This window comes from Heliangelus exortis, chromosome 1 (assembly GCF_036169615.1).
Source record: "Heliangelus exortis chromosome 1, bHelExo1.hap1, whole genome shotgun sequence".
Taxonomy (NCBI): domain Eukaryota; kingdom Metazoa; phylum Chordata; class Aves; order Apodiformes; family Trochilidae; genus Heliangelus; species Heliangelus exortis.
Window position 1 is genome coordinate 51,237,270 of NC_092422.1, and position 25,488 is coordinate 51,262,757.

Consider the following 25,488-nt stretch of genomic DNA (forward strand, 5'->3'; position numbering starts at 1 on the left):
CTCTTCTGTGGCATTTTGGTTTCAATTACTTTTTGATGAATGCTTCAAATAATCAGTAATGCTATCTGCAATTGTTCTTAATCTGTTTTCTGACAGAATTCCTGAGGCTAATGTTTACTGCAGTGAACATTAACAAACAGTTAATAAAATAACCTAAGTGAATATTGTTTCCTCATTGCATAGGTCTGTTAGAGGCAGAGGGAGTGTGCTGGGCAAAAACCTGCTCAGCAAGTTCCTGGGGGGGTGAGGTTTTCCTTTCCAAATTTCAAAACCTGCCAGCATTGAAGGCTTCAGTTGCTGTGACCTGCATCACTGGGGTGACAGCACAGTTGTGGTGGCACATGTATCCTGTGCCTTCCCTAGAAAAACATGATCCTTTTAATTTCTCTGGTGTAAGCTTCTCTACTGGCTATTTACTTTTCACAATTCATGTTAGACAAGGTTAGATAAATTGCCTTTGGAAAGATGCTCTGTACTTTGGTTTGTGGCTGGAAACCAGGTATTTTCCTAGGTGGAGCAAACCTGGGGATTTGTGTTTTGTTTTGTTTTGTTTTGTTTTGTTTTAATATCCCAGTGAAATAGAGCCCAAACTCTGCAGTGATACATCTGGGAGGAGGTGGGACTGGGCAACTGCCCACTTGCAGGTAGCCTATGGGTATGGGCACTGCCTGGAGATGCAGGGACCTGGGCTCAGGCTTGGGTTTGAGCCAGGTCAGCCAGACTGGCCACCTTTAATGGTTTTCTTCACTCAGTTACTGCTGGTTTATATTGGTCTAGTAATTATTTACTGGGTAGAAAGGGAAAGGGCAAATCTGTAGGTTGAGTGCAAGAGCACTTGTCGGGGTGTGATGGGTCTCTTGTAACCATGGAGTCTGTGCAGTTTAATGTGTTATTATTTGTGCTGAAGTGAGTAGAGATCTGTGTTTTAGGGTCTCTTGGGTTAAAATAGGTGAATTTTTCCAAAGAACAAAAATAGCTGTATTTCTGTGATTGGAATTTTTATACAGAAACAGTAGGTTATTTTGCTCAAGACTTGCTAGGTAGCTGTAATTTGCAGTATATGCTGCAGGCGTGGATTTAACTGCATGCTGATGAGGAGTCCTTACAATCAGCAAAGCAGAGGCTCTGGGAGCTAGTGTAGAGCTAGAACATCTGGTCTTTATAGAAGGAAGACTTTCAGTCTGTGGAAGGAAATGCTTGTTCTTGAGTTGAAATTCCTCTACAAATCTGTTTGGGTAGTGCAGATGGGCCTTGACCAGCCCCAGTGCCTCACAACGGGAGGGTTGGGATAAGCCAGTGTGAAATCAGAGCTCAGGACTCAAGCCTGTTGCCTGTGAAGTGGTGTCCACTTGAACCCTTGGATTTTGTATGGCAGATCTGTCGTTGAGTATTTGATTTTAGTGTGTTGCACACAGGTGTACGTAGCACCACCTGACATGACTGGCAGGACCCACAGGATGAAATTACTCTCTTCAGAAGTTTACAGTAGGAATATAGCCTAGAGACTCATGTCTCACTGCATTGCACATTTATGTGGCAGACATAAGGAAACTAGATCCCAAATCCCCTTCTTCTACCTCTTATATTTCAATTCATTTTTCTTAGAAATAAAAATGCAGTTAAGATGGATTCTGAGCTGTCATCCAGGGATGGATGGATATTTTCCATAGCTTCAAAACCAGTATATTATTATCAGCTGCCCTGTGGCTACAGTTGGAACATCCACTGATTTTGTAAACTGTTTTGACAGTGTTATTTCTTGGACAATTTCTTAGGATAGTAATTTTTCTGTCAGTAATTAAAAGCATATTTGTAACCTTAGGCTTTGTTTTCTTCTTACAGCAAAGAGCTCCAGGGAAGGTTTTGCACGATGCTGTTTGCAACCACCTGAACCTTGTCGAAGGCGACTATTTTGGCCTTGAATTTCCAGATCATAAAAAGATGATGGTATGTATATATAAGGATTAATTTTCAGCTGGTTTTAATCTACATACACACTGTATTCTCTCCTTCTGCTCCTTACTTATAGGGTATGTTTAAACATTAATCTTCAAGAGGAAAAAAGGACTCTCTTAAAAAAATGTTCTTGCCTGCTGGAGCTGTAGAAATGTTTTTAAAACCTGATTACTACTGTCAGATTTCATCTGTGTTGAAAGTAACAGCCAATTCAGACACAAGGTGGAAAAGCATTTTGTCTTTATCAGTCACAGTAGAGAAGACAAAGGCTGAACTTTTTCAGACTCTCAACTGTGATTTTACAGTCCTTAATCTGGACTGTGGAAATAACCTTTCTCTGCAATGATTGTGACACAGTTCCTTGAAAAACATTGTGGGTCAAGAAAGTGAATAGATAAAATATAACAATAATAAAAAGAAAATAAAAGCCAAAAAAACTAGCTAAATTGATGAAAGTCCTGTCTGGGGAGTTGTGTGTCACAGGCCTGGTCAGGTGTGCAGGTCCTGACACTTGGGATCTGAGAACAGCTGCCCACAGCATTCAGGCATTGCACTAATACTTCTAGGGTAGAAATAATATCCTGTGGCAAAGAAAGCCAAAGACTAATGACTTCTCAGTCACTAATGGCTTTGTTTCTGAAGTTTGTTTTACTTTAGACTTACTGTGTGACTTACTGGTGTGTGTGCTAGTTATCTGGATTGTTTGACCAGTACATTCTGGTGTGTACTGGATCTTGTCTGTTTGTAAATTCTGCACCAGTAATTTGGCTGACCTAAAAGAGATGACTTTGGCCAATTAGAGAAAAAAACATTTCTGTCCATCTAGATAGGGTTTATGTAAGGAACAATGTTTCTCAACAGAAGAGAATTTATCAACTGCTGCAGTAATCTGTTGTCATGCTTTAGTGCAGGCTTACATAGATGCTGAAATTCAATTCTAGTGGTCATAATGTTTAAAGATAATTGTAAATAAAGAGGAGGGTTTTATTAATGGACATTGATCTTTAAAAGTCATCTGCTTCATGCAGATGCTTCGTGCTTTACATTTCATGTAAATCTTTCCGGATTTACATGAAGTATGGTTTACTAGGAAGTTTTGTATTTGGCCAGGTTTGCTTGGCTAATCATAGAATCATAGAATTGGCTGAGTTGGAAGGGACCTCAGAGATCATCAAGACCAACCCTTGATCCACTACCGCTGCAGTTACCAGACCATGGCACTGAGTGCCACATCCAGGCTCTTTTTAAATATCTCCAGGGACAGAGAATCCACCACTTCCCTGGGCAGCCCATTCCAATGTCTGATCACCCTCTCAGTAAAGAAATTCTTTCTAATGTCCAACCTAAACCTCCCCTGGCACAACTTGAGACCGTGCCCTCTTGTCTTGCTGAGAGTTGCCTGGGAAAAGAGACCAACCCCCCCCTGGCTACCCCCTCCTTTCAGGGAGTTGTAGAGAGTGATGAGGTCTCCTCTGAGCCTCCTCTTCTCCAGGCTGAACACCTCAGCTCCCTCAGCCCTTCCTCACAGGACTTGTGCTCGAGTCCCTTCACCAGCCTGGTTGCTCTTCTCTGGGCCTGCTCCAGCACCTCAATCTCCTTCCTGAACTGAGGGGCCCAGAACTGGACACAGGACTCAAGCTGTGGCCTCACCAGCACTGAGTACAGGGGCAGAAACCCTTCCCTGGACCTGCTGGCCACGCTGTTCCTGATCCAGGCCAGGATGCCATTGGCCTTCTTGGCCACCTGGGCACACTGCTGGCTCATGTTCAGCTTCCTGTCAATCCAGACTCCCAGGTCCCTCTCTGTCTGGCTGCTCTCAGCCACTCTGTGCCCAGCCTGTAGAGCTTAACATAACTCTTCAAAACAGTGCAACTATGCAGTGCTATTACAGCAGAGCGTCCATGTAGCCGTGTTAATAATGACATACTGACATTCCTGGTGTAATACGTAAAGCTGAAAGGAATCCTAATGTCTTGTGTGTATACAGTTGCCTTTTAGTTCTCTAGAAAACAGAGGTCGTTTGATAGATATTCTCTACTTCACAGGTCATTAAGTTTCAAATAGATGATTCTCTGTGTTTTGCTCAGGGACCTGAAGTAAACTGAGAGTTTTCAGTCTCGTGAAAACGAAATGGTTTATTTGCTTGAGGTAGAACACGGGAGAGATTGAGGTGCTGCCAGTGCCTGAGGCCCTGGAATTGACTGTCTGGAAGTATGTCCAGACAATCACAGTGGGGGAGAGAGGGCTCTGTTGAAGAGGAAGGCAGAGAAAACCTCTTAAGGCTACTGCTGGTTTGACCTGAGGGAAAATGCCTCCATGCATCGGGCATGGTGACTTACATGGTCCCTTCTCTTGCTAAAGGAAATATTAGCCAAGTATCTGAGAGTGCTAGTCCATGTCCCTGCTGGATGTTCCAATTTTTGCTTCTGAAAAAGAGGGAGATCCCTGAGACTTGCCCACATCTATTCAGCTGTGCCCCAAGATTGGTGATATTTAATGGAAGTCACACCTTCGACCACCTAAAAGCAGCTCACAGACACTGAGGCAGGAGATTTCATTACATTTCAGTGTGGACCAGTGCTCTGAGAGTAACATTTACACTGAAATTATAGTTACCAATGTCTATGATACAGAAATTACAGAAAGTTAGGGTTTGGAAGAGACCTTGAAAAATCACCGAGTCCAACCCCCTGCCAGAGCAGGGTCACCTACAGCAGGTCACACAGGAAGGCATCCAGGTGGGTTTTGAATGTCACCAGAGAACAGTAACTGCACAACTTCCCTGGGCAGCCTGTGCCAGTGCTCTGTCACCCTCACTGTGAAAAAGATTTTCCTTATATTTATCAGGCACCTCCCATGCTCAAGCTTGTACCCATTAACTCTTGTCCTGCCATTGGGCATAACTGAGAGGAGCATGCAGTTGAGGTCAGTGTTACTGTGGGATTTAAAACTTCCTGAGCTTCATAATGGCCTTAATTTAGAACTCGAACATTATGCAGATTTTTTAAAATTGCAGTTAATGGTGTGTTTGAGAAATAAAACACACATCCGTGTTTTCCATTCACATAATCTGAAGAGAATGAGTTGCTTTTTCCAGTGTAGAGTGCAATATAAAAGGAAAAATAAATATTTGGAGCATATTTGTTTGGATGTAATCATGTGAACGTGAAGTCATATACTCACAGTTCAGCTGTGTTTGTTTCAACATGCAAGGCTCCAGACCTCATGTCTGATGCATTGGCAGTTTTAATGCCAAGATGCCTGGCAGCTGTGTATGTTTGAGTGTGCCATGCTTGTAGAAGACAAGATCTGCAGAGGAGATGGACGTGGAGGGTCTGAGGGCTGTGGTTCCTGCTGGGACAGGGAGAAACAGGGCTCTGTTGCCAAGCCTGGAGTTTCACTGAGTTTCATCACACTTGATGTCCGCCCCAGTTTTCCAGCTGTTGAAATCTGGTCACTATCATGGAATGCCAGACTTTGCATAAAAAATAAATATTCCAGCCTTTGTAGTTCTGGATAAAATTGAAAACATGACCCTTAATTGAATCCATACATTATTTTCCATTCCCAGTTTATAAATCAGTCGTGATGCAGAAATTTTGATTCCTTGGGTTTGGTGATCATGGTGAGGTCTTCATTTTGCCCCACCTTGTTCCCTACATGAATTTCTATTATCCAGCAGTCTGTCTGGTCAAGGATGTTGTAACTTGTTTGTAGGATGATGGTGAAATGGTGAAAGGAATGACACACTTGCATGCCCCTGCTGCATCATAAACTGCCTTTGGACGTAGGGAGAAGATGTTTTTTATTAATTTTTGTGTGTCAAATAAAATATATTGCTCTCATATTCTTATAAATTGGCTGTTTCATATTCAAGATTATTTTTTTCCCACTAAATCTGGCAAAGTCCATGACCTTTATTGCAAATTATATACATGACAAACAAAACAGTTTGGAATGCCAAAAAGTATCAGAACTGCTTTAGTGGGCAATAAACACTGTGTTCCTATTCTTGAATGACCAGGTTTCTTTAGTCCTTCCAAAAACAAACAGAAAAAAGTTTCATAGTCTTGAAGGGAAAAAAAAAAGTTCATTGAGATAAATTTATGAGTATGAAGGGGCAGGAATGTGAGAGCTTTACTAACTGGAAGCACTCATATTAGTAACAATGAAAATAGCAAGCAGCAGTGGAACAGTTATAGTAGCAATGCAGGCCTGTTTCTCTCTGTCTTCTCAGGTGATTTTCTAAAATGGCTATTTGCTACTATGCAGTCTCTGCATAATCTAAAATTATTAAAGGTCAAAGGTATATTAATTTCATTATATTCTCTTCCCAGAGGAAGACTTGGTTAACTTGGTTCATTAATGGCTTTAAGCTCTAGTGATGGTTGTAGGATGTTGCTTCACAAACTTCAGACAACTCCAATGGAGGGTTTGTGTGATTTAGTGAGATAACAAATCACAGATCTTGGCCGTAGTTAGTTACCAGCTGAGGGCTGTGAGCTGGTGCACTTCTCCAGGCTCTTCAAGTAATTTGGTTTTTACCTTCAGTATGATTGTTCCTCAGCTTTCCACAACATTTTGCTTAGGCTCCTCCGACTGAGACTGCAGAATGGGGATTTAGTCCCTGAAAAATCTATTTCTACACAGTTTCTGCTTTGAAAGCTGAAGGAAAGACTCACATGCTGTCCTGAAAAATGGGTTGTTTAAAACCAGGTTAAAGTGAACTATATGCAGAAGTTATGATGCCACCAATTAAGAAAGCTCAGGTCTGAACTTGCCAGATCTATAGAAAAGAGAAAATACTACACAGTATGACCACAATGACAGCATAGGACTGGGTTTTTTCTGAACTCCTTATTTCAATTGTTCTTTCCACAAAATTAATAGTTCCTGACCAAATGTGCTGTGATTGTTGGTGTCTGAGACAACTGAGGGGGAGATTTTCTCCCTGTTCTTCAGCTCTCTGAACCCATACTACTTCAAAAGCTGTGCCATGGTGACAGCCCATTAACAGTGTTGTTTCCTGAATGTCTTCCAGAGTGTTGGGGGGAAAATCCACTGCATTATAATTAGGGAGAGCGTGATGACCACACTGAAAAAATAAGTGAATTAATATTTAAGTAGTACAATGAAAAATGCTCCTTTCTGAGCAAAGAAATTAACACCACTTTTTTGTTTGTTTGTTTTCAGGTGTGGCTTGATCTTCTGAAGCCTGTTATGAAACAGATTAGAAGTAAGTACTTCCTTGCTGTCATTTATTGTGTCAGTCAGAGAGTACTTGAACAAATGAGGATTCTGTCAATTGGAATCCTCATCTTCTCACCTTTCTGTACTGAACTTTGGATAATTTTTTATTTCTGTTCTGTCCTTAAAAGCTGTACTGTGCATGCTGTGAAATTATGTTACGTGAACGTATGAAGGAGCTGGCCCAGGAGACAGAAGTTTAGTCAGTCACTAGAAGATGCAGGGGTGTCAACGAAGGAAAGCGTTTACTAGAGGAAAAAAAGCATGTAGTAAAAGAAGGATTAAAGGAAGTGTATTGCCAAAAGATAACAGTTATCAGGATAAAACAAAAAGAACAGGAACATATTCTTGTTGGGAAGGAGCTAGCAAATACGTTGCAGATCTCTGGGACATTGTTGTGGAACTTGGAACTGTCTGGGATCAAGAGGAGGGAACAGTTGGGTTGAGGGCATCAGGGAAAGTTATAATGGATGTCAGGATCCAAAAGGAGTTTATAAATAGCTATTAGCCCTGGAAAGAGTAGAAGTGAACAGGAAAGATTCTGGTGCTTTTGTTTCTCTGTGAGCAAAGTTTTAAATTCACTGAGCTTTGCTATTTTAGATTAAGTTTTCCTTAACTCTGGTGCCTCTCTGGTCATTGTGGTTTGTGTGTATGTTCTGGCATCTCTCCATCTCATGAGAGAGAGAGATGCATTGCTCCTTTTGTTGATGGTCATACTTGTAAGAGTTGGAACAAATGTGCTGCTGTTAAAACAAATAGTAATTTGCTAGGAGACTTTTAAAAAAAAGTGTATTTTAACTCCCTCCTGTTCTAAAGCAAGGAAGATTGACGTACATGATACATTTTACTGGATAAACTGATGTAATTACTAAAAACAGATTTGGTTCTGTCAGAATTACTCTTCTATTATGTGTAAATTTTGTTGTGCAATCTCTAAATAACTCGAATACTTACTGAGGGCAGGAGATTAGCATGTATATATGCACTGCAGGTTCCATCATCCCTCATACATCATCTGAGTAATAAAATTTGGCAAGCATGTTACTGATGCTCCCTAATTTCTTTTGACATTTCCCTAGGACCGAAGCATGTCGTTGTAAAATTTGTGGTAAAATTTTTCCCACCTGACCACACTCAGCTGCAGGAGGAACTGACAAGGTTAGTAGCTACATGACTTAATTTTTTTTTTTTTAATTTTATTAAATTTCTGGTGGGCAGAGAGGAGAATGTGGAATTTGAGATGATTGGATGAGTATCAATGGCTGCCTCTTAGCATTAGCTTGATGTTATTTGCCCCAGTCTTGAATGCACCTGAAAAATAGCCCCTAAGATTCTGTTGCAGTCTGTGCTGGGAAGTTCCTTGGATTTGTGGCCCTGGGAGAGCTTTCCTCACCCCAAGAGCAGGCATTTTGGCAACAGAGTTGTCCAAGCCCCTTTGGCAGTGGTGTTGGAAGGGACCTGACTAAGGCAGGAGTTGGTGCCCTGGGGTCGTCCTCCTCTGCTGAGGGACAGGTGCCAGTCTGCCCCCACATTTAGGAGAGAGTTGTTTGGAGAGAATTGCCAAATTGCAGCATCTAGGGGACCCTAAGCATATAGCAAATGAGGAGGACAAAGGTTTGCATGGGTGGAAGTTTGACTTCAGAGATGGAGAAATGGAAAGCAGGGGGAATAAAATGAGAAGAGGAAGGTGGAGAAAGACACTTAGGCAGACAGAACATATTAAAGGTGTGTTCATTTTCAGTGCGTTTCAAAAACTTCATTTAAGCTCTTGATTGTGCACTGAGTTGGCAAAAAGAGTCATATTTTTCTTTGAGTAATATTTATGAGGAACCTATTAAGGTTCTTCGTCATGAAGCATGTCCTTCTTTTGTGGCAAGAAACATTGTTTTGTTGCAGGAAGTAGGAATATTAATTTGAAAGACTGACTAAAACTAATAATGGGATGAATGAAAACTCACAATGTAATGCTACTAATGAAACATTTCTGTTTCTGAATTGACATTCTGCATATCAGGGCTTAGGATGTGAACTACAAATCAGGTTTTTGTAATCTCTCTCTGCATCTGTAGACCTGTCTCTGAATCCTAATGGCTTTTTTGGTTAGATTTTTAAATATGTATGGTGGGGAACTTGAATGTATGTACCCAGCAGTGCGTAGGATATGAAAGCATATCCACAGGGAACTTCTTCATCTCTTGAAGAAGCAAAGAATACAACACTTTTGTGTTACATTCTTCCACAAGGTTGAATTTTGTATGGGTGTGCAGATGTCTGCAGGTTTCAAAAGGACATTATTTAGCTCAGCTATATTATTTCATATACTGTGTATGTTTCCATACTCTTCAAAACAGCCTGTCCTTTTCATTTAATTTACCTATGTCTTCTCATTCAGAAACTCACCGTTTCAAATGAGAGCTTATCACTGAACCTATTAAAATCTAGCCTTATTAAAAACTACTGAGATCATAGTATGAGTTTTCCAGAGGAGCTGCAGTCTTTGGAAGGCTTGTTGATGTGTCTAACCAGTTGAAGTTTCATACCAACTGTAGGAGAAATGCTTATTTCTAGGTCATTTTTTTTCTAGGGAGGAATGTGGTGCTGAGTAGAACTAAGCAATTTCAGTTCCTGTTGAAGTTACTAGAAGAAATTTTAAGGTTGAAATAATGTCATAGACATGTGATGTCTCTGCACTTAAACTGTCTGTGCGTAGTTACCCTGCATGGCTGAGATGGTTTGGAAGTGATGATGTTAAAAATGGGGCACAGGCAATGCAGATAATGGGGCCACAAAAGTATCAGTGTTAGCTGGAGCTGTTTGATTGAGATCTTACTCCTCATTCCCAAGCGAGTGCCAAGGTGGAAATTTAGACTTCTCCTTGTGTTTTACAAGAACTAACTGATAAGTCTAAATCGCTGGTTTATCTGTCATTTCCTCACAGTGACAAGCAACTCCATTGTCTGGTACAGCTTGCTGTGTGGTTGCTGAACACTTAATAGCTGTCACATTTGCTTCCACACTGTCATATCACTTCCAGATCTCATTGCCCTCCTTCAAAGACAGAGAAAAAGAGCTATCATGGTTCTGCAAAGCAGCTACCATGTAAGACTCTTTATGGCTGTACTACAGTATTGGTAATGTTTTATTTAGCCTCTAAACTTAGGAAATTCAGATTTCTTCTGTAGATTCCTAATAGTGAAAGGAACCTGTGGCCCAAACCAGAGCTGGCATTGAAATACTTTCACCTCTTTCCCTTATGCTTTGAGTAACTGTTCACTTTTGTTCTGCAGGTACCTATTTGCATTGCAAGTCAAGCAGGACCTGGCACAAGGAAGGCTAACATGTAATGATACCAGCACTGCCCTCCTAATCTCACACATAGTACAGTGTAAGTTCCCTGCTTTCTTCTTTCCAGGAGGATAAACCAGATGATTGGTTGGATGTACTTTGATGGGTTACCTGTTAGGAGCTGCCCCGGAGACAGATTAAAGCCATGTGAACAATTTAGTTTATTTCTTTGTAGTGGCATTCAAATACAGATAATTTACTCTTTTAAATAAAGAAATGCTGCTGGGAATTGGATTTAAATTTTTTAAGTACTGTATTTGATGGTCTGTCTAGGATCATTTAAAAAGCAAACTTCACAAGCAGTGGCAAATAGGTTGGATTCATCTCCCGAATTCCTGTTTTATTATACATTGTATCATGTCAGCAGAGCATTCAAATTCCTGCAGGTCTGTATGCTGTCTAGAGAATGTAGTAAATAAACATGCTTAGAATGCCAAACTAAATCTCAGTCCTAGGAGGGAACTGATAGGGAAGAAAAAAAAAAAAAAAAACAACAGCAGATTTTTTTTTTTTTTATTGCAAAGTATGCACAATAAGACTGTTTAGTTAAAGCATATATTAACTTCACTCATCACATCAAACCTTCTTTTGTCTTCCAGGTCACTTGAAAGGCAGTGCATGTTTTCAGTTCAAAGCTTTATTGATATTTGCCTTGAGAATAACCCTGGGAAAAACACTTAGTAATGTGTCTAATGGTCAGAATAGACCATTGTTTTGAATTCTATAATTCAGTATTAAATATTTCCATTGAAATGCTGTTGTATGGAAATTGCAGTCAACAAAGACTTTCAGAACCTTTCTAGTGATGAATAGATAAATCTCATGGTCCTTTGTCAAAGTCTGTTTAAGTGTTAGACAGGATGTCATCTGCATCTGGAAAGACAGATATTGCATGGTTTTCTGTTTGCCATGGTTCTCATTGCCCAGTGTGGCTGAGGAGCAATAAGAAGTTGTACAGGAACCTCTGAGATTCTGTATTCCTTGTGCCGTTTTAAAACGGAGTTGTTCTGCAGCACAGACATTAAAAAATAAGTAAAAAAAAAAACCAAAAAAAAAACCCCCAAAAAACCAAAAAAAGCCACCACAAACCTAACACCTTTCACTAGTGAGCTTTTTGCCTCTTTTAGTTTTTCCCATTATGGCCCCCAGCACACTGGCTATAGTTCTTTCCTCAGTCAAGTTAGAAGTAACTTCCTTTCATCTTGGGGAAAAGAAGTCTTGATTAGGGGAAAACAAATAACATTTGTTACACTGTAGTCTAGGAGGGTGAGTTTTGCTACTGTATGTCTGTGTACCAAAGAAAGATGTTGGGGAGAGGACACCCTAGTGCATGTGTCTCTTGTTATGAGGTATTGCTTCAATATCACTTTCATTAGCTCTTATGCTTTAGATGGATTATTTCTTTATGATTTCTTCTTAGATCCTATTTCATGTCTTACTCATATGTTATTGATTACTTCATTAAGTTTTTCACTGAACCTTCTACAGCTCTGGTGTCTGAACTGCTCAGAGTATAACCACTAATTGTTCTAAAGCAACAGCATAAGAAGATAAAATACAGGATGTTCTTTCACCTTTACAAGCTATCTCCTTCTCTTCTCTCCACAGTCAAACTCAAATTTAATTCAGTGTTCTTTCAAAATTCCACCATTCTACACCAGGCCATTCCCCCTGACACAACTATGCAGGCCTGCAAGAAGCATTCATTTCAAAGTGTGCAAAAATGGCAAATCATCACCATTGCTCTTATGAGCGTTGTTCTGCCTGAGGTGGAAAGGCTCTGCAGAGGGATCTGGACAGGCTGGATCAATGGGCTGAGGAAAATTGTATGAGATTCAACAAGGCCAAGTGCTGGGTCCTGCATTCGGGTCACAACAACCCCAGGCAACGCTACAGGGCAGGAAAGGTGCCCAGAGGAACAGGACCTGAATGTGAGCCAGCAGTGTGCCCAGGTGGTCAAGGCAGCCAGTAATGTCCTGGCCTGTATCAGGAACAGTGTGGCCAGCAGAAAAAGTGATTGTCTCCCTGTACTCAGTAGTGGTGAGACCACATCTCAAAGACTTTGTTCCATTTTGGGCCCCTCACTACAAGGACACTGAGGTGTGCTGGAGTGTGTCTAAAGAAGGGCAAGAAAGATGGTAAAGTGCAGAAGTCTTATGAGGAGCATCTGAGGGAAATGAGGTTGTTTAGTCTGGAGAACAAGAGGCTGAGTGAACCCTTATCACTCTCTACAGCTACCTGAAAGGAGGCTGTAAGGAGGTGGGTGTTGGTCTCTTCCCTCGAGTAACAAGCAGTAAGACAAGAGGAAATGGCCTCAAATTGTGCCAGAGGAAGTTTAGTTTGGATATTTGGAAAATTCTCTTACCCAAGGGTTTATCAGGCACTGGAACAGGCTGCCAAGCGAAGTGGTAGAGTCACTATCCCAGGGGATATTTAAAAGATGTGTAGATGTGGTGCTTAGGGACATGGCTTAGTGGTGGACTTGGCAGAACTGGATTAATGGTTTGACTTGATGATCTTGAAAGTCTTTTCCAACCAACCAATTCTATGATTTTCTGATGTTGAGAGGCATTATACTGTAGGATTAAATCATTTTCTTCAGTTGCTGGAAATAATCATGATGCATTTGGATCTAGTTCTTTGCCTGCTTCCTTCATGAGCCTGAGGTGCAAAATGATTCTGAGCTAGAATTTTAGGAATTTACTAGTACTCTCCTTGTAGGGAGAGTAAGGTAAGATACTCCTGTGCTGAAAAATTGAGTTTCTCCATTGTGTCAGACAGAGAGAAGTGAGAGATACATCACACAGAAGTGAGATAGTTTTCACAGAATCTGTGTTGCCAGATACAGATTGGACAGAGAGATAATGTGCCTCATGCTGCTTCTCCTCACCATCTCCAGACTGCAAGATGGACTTTTTTTTTCTGTTTATGATTTTTCTTCCCGCCCTTTTTTTGTGTAACTGTTTTCTTGAAACCTCTTGTAGAAGTTTTGGACTGTCGTTTAGAATCATACAATGGCTAGAGCTGGAGGGGACCTTAAAGATCATCCAGTTCCAGCCCTCCTGCATGGGCAGGGACACCTTCCACCAGACCAGGTTGCTCAAGGCCTCATCCAGCCTGGCCTTGAACACTTCCAGGGACGGGGCAGCCACAGCTTCCCTGAGCAACATGTTCCAGCATCTCACCACCCTCACCCTAAAAAATTTCTTATTAACATCTAACCTAAATCTCCCCTCTTCAAGTTTTAACCCATTTCCCTTTGTCTTCTTAATACACACCAGTGCAAAAAGCCCTACCCCAGCTTTCTTTTAGCCCCCTTTAGGTATTAGACAGCTGCTATAAGATCACCTTGGAGCCTTCTCTTCTCCAGGCTGAAGAACCCCAGCTTACTTAGCCTATCTTCATAAAGGAGGTGCTCCTCTGATCATTTTTTTGGCTCTTCTCTGGACATGTTTTCAGAGTTCTGTGTCTTTCTCATGCTGAAGACTCCAGAACTGGACACAGCACTCCAGGTGGGGTCTCACAAGAGCAGAGTAGAGGAGGAGAATCACCTCCCTTGACCAGCTGTCTCTGCTTCTTTTGATGCAGCCCAGGACATAGTTGGATTTCTGGGCTGTAAGTGCACATTGACAGCTCATATTAAGCTTCTGGTCCACGACCACCACCAAGTGCTTCTCCTCAGGGCTTCCCTCAATCCTTTCTCCTCCCAACCTGTACTCATGCATGGGATTGCTGCGACCCATATGCAGAACTTGGCCTTGTTGAACTTTATGCAGCTTGCAAGAGTTCACTTCTCAAGCCTGTCCAGGTCCCTCTGGATAACATCCCTTCCCTCCAAAGTGTTGACTTCACCACACAGTTTGATGTCATCAGCAAACTTGCTGAGAGTGTGCTCAATTCCACTGTCCATGTTGCTGACGTTAAACAGCACTGCTCCAAGTACTGACCCTTGAGGAGCACCACTCATCACACATCTCCATTTGGACACTGGGCCATTGATCACAGCCCTTCGGGTGAGAACATCTGGCCAGTTCCTTGTCCAGTGAGTGCTCCATCCATTGAATCCATATTGTTTCAGTTTAGAGACCAGAGTTTCATGCAGGACAGTGTCAAATGCTTTGCACAGGTCCATGTAGGTGACGTCTGTTGCTCTGCCTTTGTCCACCAAGGCTGTGACCCCATCGTAAAAGGCCACCAAATTAGTCAGGCAGGACTTTCCCTTAGTGAAACCATGTTGGCTGTCACCAGTCACCCCTTTGTTATCCCCATACCTTAGCAGAGCCTTCAGGAGCCTTCAGGATCTGCTCCGTTATCTTACTAGGCACAGAGGTGAGACTGACAGAGGTGAGACTGACTGGGCTGTAGTTCCCTGGGTCTTCTTTTTTTCCAGTTTTGAAAATGGGGGTTATATTTCCCCTTTTCCAGTCAGCAGGAACTTCACCAGACTACCATGACTTTCCAAATATGATGGACAGTGGCTCTGCAACTTCATCTGCCGGTTCTTTCAGGAGCCATGGGTGAATCCTATCAGGGAATTCTCAAAGATTCTGTAGTATTTCTACTGTCTCAAGGAATTATTCAGAGAAGATGAGATGAGGGAGGTGGTAGAAACCAAACAGTCTCAGTTATCATTTCTTTTCCAGTCCTGACCTTTGAAGCATAAAAAGCCATTGTGTGGCTGCAAGCTGTTTGGTTGAAAGGTTACTGCTCCACCATTCATAGATGTGTTGTTCCTCATCTTCCATGCGTTATGCAAGGTTGTTGCTCCCCCTCCACATTTGTAGGTAGATCTGATCCCAGGCAAATTGTTGTCAGTAATGACCTGCACTGTTTATAACATCATTTGAAACCTTTTTTCTAAAGCAGCTTATTTTGGACAGAACTGGTTTAAGGGATCCTTTTCATGGGCAGAACTGAGGTGAGGAAGACGCAAGGGTCTGAATTTGAGCCCGTGGCATCCTAGATGAACTGTGCAACAACGTGTCTGACTGCAGCCTGGATTTAATCTGAGGATGCTGCATTTCACTGACCTTATGAAGGCAGCAGCCTTTGTTGTAGCTCTGTTGCCATGATTGCAGCACATTTGCAGAGGCTGCCACACTGTTCAGTGAAAAAGCAACCAGCAATACTTTCAGAGGTGTTCCAAGAATAGGAAGCAACAAGATACTAATCTCACCCCCACACATAGGTTGATTGCTCCCATCCTCCCTACCCCACAACCCCCCCAGAAAAAAAAAAAAAGGGAAACCTCACTGAATGGGCTGCAAAATGGAAGGTGGGTGTGACATACTGTTGCACACACAATATTGAATAACTGTAGCAGATGGGAGCAACTTTGAGGAGGTGGGAGACAGAATGTGTCTCAAACTGCTGCAAAATTAGAGGAAGACAAATGTTTCATAACCTCATGAAGTGGAATGCATGCCTGTGTTCAAACAAGTAAACCAAACCACCTTTCTTCAGATTTTCCTCCAAAGATTACAGAGTGGGCCAGGGGCCTCAAGAGAGAACTTGTGCTTGGCTGCTGTGAGATGGATGAGTTCTGCTGGATTAGTGCTGTCCTTCCTTTTACAGCCTCTGTTACAGGAGGGACATGGATGTGCTGGAGCGTGTCCAGAGAAGGGCCATGAGGATGATCAGAGGGCTGGAGCAACTCTCCTATGAATACAGACTGAGAGAGTTGGGGTTATTCAGTCTGGAGAGGAGAAGGCTCCAAGGAGACCTTATTGTAGCCTTCCAGTATCTGAAGGGGGCTACAGGAAAGCTGGTGAGGGACTTGTTAGGATGTCAGGTAGTGATAGGACCAGGGGGAATGGATACAAACTAGAGGAGGGGAGATTTAGATTGGAAGTTAGGAAGAAATTCTTCACCGTCAGGGTGCTGAAATGCTGGAACAGGTTGCCCAGAGAAGTGGTGGAAGCCCCATCCCTGGAAGTTTTTAAGGCCAGGCTGAGCAGGGCTCTGAGCAACCTGATCTAGTGGGAGGTGTCCCTGCCCATGGCAGGGGGATTGGAACTGGATGATCTTAAAGGTCCCTTCCAATCCTGACAATTCTATGATTCCTTATCCCACCTCTTCCTTTATCCCACACACAAGTCAAAGAAGCACCGTGATAGCTTCATTAGTTCAGTTGCCATCCAACAGCTACTTACTTGTTTGTGCTGGAAGGGAGGAATCCTTGGACTTCTTATTTAACAGGTCCTAACACAGAGAAGGGAGGAATGTGTAGAATATAATGTCGTGGGAATCTGAATCATTAAACCATGACACAGCTTGCAAGGAAGTGTGTTTGCCTCTCTTCCCTCTTTCCAGCTGTCTGCACGTTTTGGATTGCCCAAATAATTAAGGTGTAATACGATGTTTTAATAGACTTTTCTTAAACCTCTTTATAGCTGAGATTGGGGATTTTGATGAAACCATAGATCGTGAACACTTAGCGAAGAACAAGTATATACCTCAGCAAGAAGCACTAGAAGACAAAATCATGGAATTTCACCGTAACCACATGTAAGACTTTTTCGTTCTTGCTATTTGCCTTCTTTTCCTTTAGAGTACTTTTTTAGCTGTAAATATATGCTAGATCCGTAGTACAAAAGAGATTTGGACCTCTTGAGTTTCTCAAAGTTTACTTCTCAAAAAACATTCAAGCCTATGAATTGCCTAAAAATTACTCCAGTCTTTCTTCTGTCATCATAACAAGGCATTTAAAGAGCAATTGATTTTTATATTCATTCAAGCATGCCATCATTTTATAGTCTATTTCATACAGAATGCTTCACTGGTGATTTTGTGCGTGCAAGTAAGATTGCAAATGATGACTGATGAGTCAAGTACTTTTGACAGCAGTTTTTGATTTCAAGGGCACTGAATGTTGCTTTTTCACCTTTCTGTTCTGTATTTAGAGATGGGTGAAGAAGAGATTAATTATAGTTTTAGGAGAAGCACTAAGTGCTTGCAGAATTAGGTATTTGAGGGAATAGAATTCAAGATGATGATCCAGACTAGTATCCTCAGGACTGGAAAAAAGACTAGTATTAAGATGTTGATTAACAGAATTGCAAATATAGCATAGAAAAGTATATTTTTGCTGTGAAGAACACTTCAAGACTTGACTATTTCATTTTGAGCTACATGGAATTAGATACAATTGGTTGGGAGTTCTGTAGTGGTAATAATCAAAACTTGCATAATCTAGTTATGATTAAATTAGTGCTTATGTGTTCCCAATATTTATGGTAATGTTTTCATGTCTTCTGTTTTACTTCATTTTGATATTGCATTCACTTTTACAATGAACAGCTTCATTACACACTTCTGCTTATGATTTTTTTTTTTTTTAGAAATACAGCATTTTTTCCAATGTAGAATACAACGAGTGGTAGTGACTTCAGTTAAAGCTAATAGTTCAAAATCTAGCTCTATCAGTTGTTTCAGAGTTGGAGCAGTCAAAATTTCTAATAGACTGTAAAATCTGTGGATTCTTTGGTATTGATTTAGACTAAGAAATAGTTGCTCTAGCGAATATAAATCTGAGGGCATAGGAAAAACATACGGATATTATACCTATGGGAGATTTCAGTCTCTTTGATGCAATGGTTTTTTGGAGGACTTGTTGTTCTCTATTAAAAGGTGTGAAGAATCTGTGTGTCTTCTCTGTGTTCTTTCTCAAGGGGACAGACACCAGCAGAATCTGACTTCCAGCTTTTGGAGATTGCCCGTCGGCTGGAGATGTATGGAATACGCCTGCATCCAGCCAAGGACAGGGAAGGGACAAAAATCAACCTGGCTGTTGCCAACACAGGCATTCTGGTGTTTCAGGTTAGAGCTGTTTAGGACATAAGTTTGTACTTTATAAAGCAGAGAGCTTTCTTACAGCAATATGTATACAGGACATCAACTCTGCCAAAAAAAAATTTGATTGGGAAAATTTGGGAACTTCCCAATTTTTTATAACAATGACTGTTATTTTATATATTGTTTTATAACAATGACTGACCACTGTGTGTTAGAAACAGTCAGTACACTGTTCTTTATAATGTCCATTTTCAGAATTGTCATAGAATACTTTTCATTTTAACTGTTTGACTTCAGTGAAAATACTAGTGTTTCTAACCTCATAAAGTACTTTGAATCCTTTTATAAAGAAAAGCAACAGCGACAAGCAAGCCCAGAAATATGTCTGACCCAAAAGGTCTGAGACCTAAATTAAATTTTAAAAAAGTTTAAAAAACCCTGCTCAACTAAATGGGTTGCTAGTAAACCCTGAAAACTAAAGTATAGCTTGAAGCATGAGAACTTGTTGTTAGAAATGCATGTAATTCAAATATTGTGTGTTCAGGCCCTCCCCCTACTCCCCCACAGTATTTTCAGCTGAATTAATGACTTCAAAAGCCACGTAAATTAAGACTGTCTTAGAGCTGAAAGTATGTCCACACTTCAGCTACTCCCAGCAGATGGCTTGGATCCTTCTGTAAAATGTAACTGCTGGATGAAGGCCCAATCATTCAATATCTTCTCATCCTGATATATTTGGGACTTTCAAAACAGGGTAACAGGGTTGGTTGTTTTTTGGTTTGGGTTTTTTCTTTTTAATTTTCAGCAAAAGTTGAAATTTTTGCTGGATCAAGCTCCAAGGCTAAATGCTGAAAATGAGGTCAGGCTCTGACCCGCTGGAGTCTTCCCAGCAATTGGTGTCTGGCAGGAGGCTCAGGGCTTCCTTCAAGCACTTCATATGTCAAGAGCCTTCCTCTTTTTATTTTGGATATGACTGGGATAAATTGAAAAACAAAGACCTCGTTAGAATGACCTCAAGGAAAATAAAGGTTGACTCACAGATGGCATAAGAACTACTCAGACTCATTTTATAGCCTTGAATTTATTTAGAAATCAGTGTCAGCACTGCTGAATATTTTAAGGAAGATTAATAATGTGGTTCTTAGGCAGCAGGTTGACTTAGCAGACATTATCACACTGTCATTACTCCTACATGTGTCTGGTGATGGTGCCCAAATCCACGTGGGTTCCTGCATTTATCACTCCTATAGCAGTGCTCTGAAACTTCTGTACTGTGCTGTAGGCATGCTTGTATTGAAGACTTACTGAACAATAATACCTGCAATACCTTCTGAAATAGATAAAGCAGGAGATTTCTGGAGAGTATCTGCTAATGATGCAGTGCCTGGAAACTATAGTGTTTGGAAGGTAATTTTTTCCAAGCTTCCTATTTGCTTCAGGTTTTTGGTTGCTTTTTTGAGGGGAAAAGCATTTTGTGACTCTTCAGAGACAGGTAATTTATTTACATTCATCTTAATTTTGTTACTCCCCACGAAAGGTAAAAACAGTGACTGTATTTTGCACTTCCAATACAGAACTTTCAGTTGCTGGGTTTTTTTTTTTCCCCAGTTAAGTGTTATTTAAAGAGGTGTTAATTTCACCCTATAGACAGACAGAAAAAAACCTACCCTATCAAAATGAGGTGACCATGTTAGGTATCTGGATTCCCTGTGTTCTTTGTAGCAGGTAGAAAGAGAAGGAGGCACCTCTGGTTGGTGACTTAGTCCACGAAAATCAGAGACTCTGCAGTGGAACAAGATAACATCAAATGGGCAAAAGCTGGGCCTCACCATGTTTTGTGCAGTGATACTTTATCTGCACTTTGGGCAGATACCTTCACATCAGCTCAGTATACCCAGTCCTATAAATATGCAGGGGTTTAACCATAAATACCTCTCTTTAGCCACAGCACCAGTTGCTTGTGGTTTGCATTATCAGAGGATGAATGATAAGAAATATCATCATTTAAGTGAATAAATGATTAATTTATGGCATTCTTTCTTTAGTGATTTAGATTTCTCCATTCAGATCTGCAATGCTTAAACTCTGCTGGCTTTGTTCTCTGCAGGGTCACACCAAGATTAATGCCTTCAACTGGGCTAAGGTTCGAAAACTGAGCTTCAAGAGGAAACGTTTTCTTATCAAACTGCGGCCTGATGTGAATGTAAGTCTTTGTCAGGAATTGATGAAGTTAACAAAAGGTTATTTGAAAAATTTCTACTCAGAGATCACCTGAAGAAATTGGGTTTTTTTGTTAAATTGCTTATGTTTACTGTTGGTACTGCAGCCGTCAACCTGGCATCCCAACTGAGCAGTCCTAGCGAGGGAAATGTTGGCTGAAGGTCATAGAGTGGTCTTCTGGCTGTGATCCTGGTACTAGGTCATCAATGCTTGAGTTATAGCATGTAAGCTTAGATGGCTCTCATGTAATGTTAACACCACTGTTTTATCTCTGTCATACTTGTCAATGAAAGGAAATTTGAATAATAGCTGCAATACTGCCAGGCAGATCAGTGGTGTCTCAAAATGGGAAAGATAGGGCCTGTTAAACCTGTGAAAGCCACTGAGTTGGGAAAAAGGATTTTTTGCAGCTCAGTGCCTGCTTTGTCAGTGCATCTCTGTAAAGTATGTTGCTTGTTTGCTTACACTGCAAATGCTATCTCAATTTTCAGAGCTCATTCCAGGACACCCTGGAATTCCTTATGGCCAGTCGAGATTTTTGCAAGTCTTTCTGGAAGATCTGTGTGGAGCATCATGCCTTTTTCAGGCTTTTTGAGGAACCTAAGCCAAAGCCTAAACCTGTTCTTTTTTCTAGAGGTTCATCATTTAGGTTCAGGTAGGACCTACATTCTTCTTTCTTTGTTACATCCTCATTTCAAAATCACATCCACCTGTTACTTTTAGCCTCCCCTTTTTATATTGTAGTTTGCTCCTTTATATTTTCCATTGCAATTTCTCAGCCAGAACAATACAAAGAATGCTGTAGGGAAAAAGCCTGCATTCATTTTGTAGTAGCTGTTGCAAAGTAGGTTTCTGGAGGTAAGATGTGAAGCATTCCAGCTGGTTTCACATAAGAAAATCCTCCTGTGTCCTTAACAACATCAGCTAGTAACTTTTTGGCACTCCTTGAATCCTCTGCTGCTAGGCTGGGATCAGAGTGGAGACCTGTATTGTCATTGCATGCCCCTAGGGTTAAACTCATCTCTATGCAGTTAAAAGCAATGGCTTCTTTGTCTGATGAGATCTTTATGCTTGCAAAGGATTGGTGTGGGATGATGATCTATGCTAAGATCAAGTCTTCCCATGATATTGTTAGAGCTGTAGGCAAGTTCTTAGTAGTTGGGTTATTGGTGGTGGTTTTTTTTTTTAATGGTAGCAGAACCTTCATTGTAGATACTGTATTTTGTATGCTGGGGGGAAATCCTTTTATTCATACAGTTTATTTTGTTTGTGAAGCTTATATAAGCTGAACAAGCAGAAACCCACTTTGCTGAGGTAAACTGTACACTCTACACGCCTTGCACAAGAACACTGTAGATATGGCCATTCTAACTCTCTCCCCACTTTGTTTCCTGCCTGCAAAGTAAATTAATTAAGTTGGAAGGACCTATGTTAGGGTAAACAAGTTATAATTTAAGTTTCTGCCTGAGTAAATAGAAGGTTGTAGATGAGTTCATCTTTCCTGCTGGTTTGAAGAGCAGGTTTTGACTACTCCACTCACTGTGATCTGTGCTACATCTAGTTGGTAACTTTTTCCACACCTTGTGGTAATTTGGTTGGTTGAAAGCCACTACTGAATGAGAAGGATTTGATTCTCTGTAGAGAATTCTTGAGATGTGGGTTTCCTTTACTGCTCTCAGTTCCCTTTGGAGTTTTTAACTTTGCAGAATAGGAAGTGCTGGGCTTCCTCACTGCTTTTTCTAGGTCTATAGCAGCAGGGGGGAAAGGGATTTCCGAACTAAATCTCTGCAGAAAATCTACCTGTATTTAGTTGTTTTGTTTAATATTAGCAACTGAGACATGAAATTATTCAAGTAGTTTTCTTCTTGGTTCCAGTGTTTAGTGTTACAAGGTAAGGCTGGTATTTTACTCGTAAGGGATTCAAGAATGCTTTTTGTTTATGAGAGGATAACTTAGCTCCTTCTGCACTTTCTATTATGGTGACTTTCCAGTAATATAGTACCCTGTAAAGGGCACATATCTGAATTTAAGCAGTTCTGAAATGATATTTAAAAGTAGCTCCATAGATAAAAAAAAAGAGAGACAAGTAACTAGCAAAATGAGAAAGATCCAGATGTGACAGACCAGGTCCTCTTCCTTACGATCTTCTGTGAGTTTTTGCTGATAGTGACAGGTCATTTTCTGTAGTTTGCTGTAACTTTATATATGGGCCAGATACTATCTGGTCATCATAAACATGTATATTGTATTAAATATTTTAACTGTGGTCTTCTTCCAGTGGTCGGACTCAGAAGCAAGTTCTTGACTATGTTAAAGAAGGAGGGCATAAAAAAGTGCAATTTGAAAGGTGAGACAAAATAAAGGAACTATCCCAATATGTTTTAATCAAAAGGAAGTCATGATTTCCCATCAGTTATAGTCTAAGATCTTTGCACCACCTTCTTTGCTGGTTCAACAGTTTATCACTTGTATAATATCCCCTTGGCCCTGAATGTTTTGACAGAAGTTGGCATAACCTATAGTTTACATAAGACCAATAGTCTTGAATCTGTTTTTCAGCAGTGTGTGTCCTGCCATCACAGGTAACTTCCTCCCATATTGATTTGCATGATCCTTGGTGGGATGTGTTTAATGTATGTGTATAGACATATTCACCTCAGAATAAACCTGAAAGTAACAGGAATAGGTATAGGCAACCCCCAAGGCTGAGGTCTCCAGGAAAAGCTACCAACTTGTTAGCATCAGTTCTGTCTGAACTCCTCTTGCTCGTGGTGAGCTGAAAATAATGGCCTAAATGCCATGGCAACAGTTGCTTGCTTAAGACCCACATTCTGGTGACAGAGCATTTTTGCCTCTCCCATTTCTTTTTTATTTGCAAAATGCTGTGTTTGCAACACACAGCTCATTTAAATTTTACAGAAAGGAGGAATGCTACCTCTCTTGGAGCCAACTTTTATGAAAGCTGCTATTTAAAGGTTTTGTTTTAAAGAAAGTATGTCTTCTGATTGCTATTTGTAAGGGAAAAAATGAACTTACTTCTTAACATGATTTTCCTTTTATCTCCAGGAAACACAGCAAGATACATTCCATCAGAAGTCCAACTGCGCAGCCTTCGGAACAGCAGACAGAGGTGCCAAAACAAGTCAGTGATGTTGCTGAAACTCTGGATCATGCCTTTTAAACATTTCTTATTAGATTACTCTCCACTGATTGCTATTCTGAAACTCTAGGAGCATAGTTTTCTGATTATTTTCCATTTAACTGGGAGATGAGGAGCCCTGGGTCCCTTAAGTTTTTGGTTTTGCAAGTGGTTCCACTGTGGGACAAGCATTACTTCCAGACAACCAGGCAGATACAAATAGTGAGTTTGTCTGAACTGTACTAATGACCATCTGAAAAATTGCAGTCCATAGGGTTACTTCTGGGCTCCCAGTAGCTGGTTATTGCACCTGGGAAAATTTTAATTATTTTCCTTCACTGGGAAGTCTTGGTTGCCCCTGACAAAGTGTTTTTGTTTTATTAACCAGAGAGGAGAATTATTTCCTAAAAAAAATTACAGCTCTGGACTTCTAAGCTCTGGACTTATCCCTGGTAGATACCTAATGTATTTTTCTTAATAGCTGTTATGCTCTAGGAGTTTGCAAACACAGTAGCCCAGTATTAGCAAGGTCACAGCAGCTGCATTCTCCCAGATCCTGCTAATAGTGATGCTGAGCATGTATTCACAATAGGCACTCACATAAATGAACATGTAAAATATACACATAGCCAGCCACACAGGTAAACAGAAAACAGCTCTCCCACTAGCACAAATGGTGCCAGTGGCCTCATTGTGTTCTGCTTTTTGGCTGATCACATTGAAAGTTCATTAAAGGAAAATACATATAAATATATCCTATATGGCTCCCCCCTGCAGCTGATCTTAGATAGTCAGTCTATCCAGGATACCTCTGGATCCCCAGATCTCCCAGTGGCTGACACCTGAACATAAAAGCCCCTAAAGCTCACAGACCCATCCCAATTGCTGGTAGCCAGATCTACCCACACACACACACACTGTGGCCTCCTTCAGCCATTCATCTCGGATACCTGGTCTACCTATTAATTGACAGCAGGGGCCCCTGGTTCCTGGCTGTGTCATTCACAGGCACATGCAAATCAAAGGCATCTCTCCAACTGCTGGTCCAGACTTAGGACATCACTGCTAGCTGACCTCCAGGCCTCAGTCTTTCCAGTCTGGCCTGACTTATGGCTTCTCCAGTACATGGCTCCCAGCTCCCTTACCTTGGTCACCATCTAGTGCAGCCTGATGTTTGCTAGCAACTGCACAGTGACCTACCCACCCCATTCCTGTGCTCTGGTCTCTCCAGTTGCTCCCAGACACACCCAGGTCATGGGCTGATGGCTCTGCTGGCACATCCCTCAGAGGAGTGGGGTCAGGGAGCTTCATTTTCCTGAGTAGGTTGTTGGGGTGTCTCCACCTGTCAGTGTTTCTCTGTGCTCATCTGAGAAACATTAAATGTTGTGGAGGCAAACATTTAATCACCTAACCTTAAGTTAGGTTGAGCTTAAATGTCAGGAGGAAGCTACTAAGTTAATGTATTTAAGAATGCTAACCACACCTTCTCCTTCTTTACATTGTTTCATTTGATATTCACAGGCTCTCTCATTCCTGCATATCTAAGAACTTCAGAGAATTCTGCTATCAATGCAGCCCTTTTCAAAGATATTTTAACATTTTAATACTGCTAAGACAAGCTCAGGTAGATGGGGCATGGCTACTGGGCAGCTGTGACATATTTTTGTGTGCAGATAAACCAGCCCATGAATTAGTGGTGGGTGTGCTCCAGGGATTGAATATGCAGTGTTCAGAAGCCCACACATGGCTTTTTTAGGGTATGTAAGCAGGCAGTGCAAAATTTGATT

At 41.1% G+C, this 25,488-nt stretch overlaps 1 protein-coding gene across 8 annotated transcripts in view; it reads left to right on the top strand.

Annotated features, from left to right (window-relative positions):
* The window catches only part of FARP1 (FERM, ARH/RhoGEF and pleckstrin domain protein 1), a 215,201-nt gene that overhangs the window by 144,290 nt on the left and 45,423 nt on the right, over positions 1-25,488 (top strand). For 7 of the 8 annotated variants that reach the window (XR_011725476.1, XM_071742248.1, XM_071742275.1 and 4 more), the window contains exons 3-12: positions 1,843-1,947; positions 7,150-7,192; positions 8,283-8,361; positions 10,491-10,588; positions 16,941-17,055; positions 18,219-18,366; positions 20,450-20,545; positions 21,054-21,217; positions 22,841-22,909; positions 23,629-23,704. Coding sequence is in view for 7 of the 8 variants with exons in the window: in XM_071742248.1 (XP_071598349.1) it covers positions 1,843-1,947; positions 7,150-7,192; positions 8,283-8,361; positions 10,491-10,588; positions 16,941-17,055; positions 18,219-18,366; positions 20,450-20,545; positions 21,054-21,217; positions 22,841-22,909; positions 23,629-23,704 (993 nt within the window). In the remaining variant the exon portion in view is untranslated. The remainder of the gene's footprint in view (positions 1-1,842; positions 1,948-7,149; positions 7,193-8,282; positions 8,362-10,490; positions 10,589-16,940; positions 17,056-18,218; positions 18,367-20,449; positions 20,546-21,053; positions 21,218-22,840; positions 22,910-23,628; positions 23,705-25,488) is intronic. The other variant, XM_071742266.1, reaches the window with a different exon arrangement.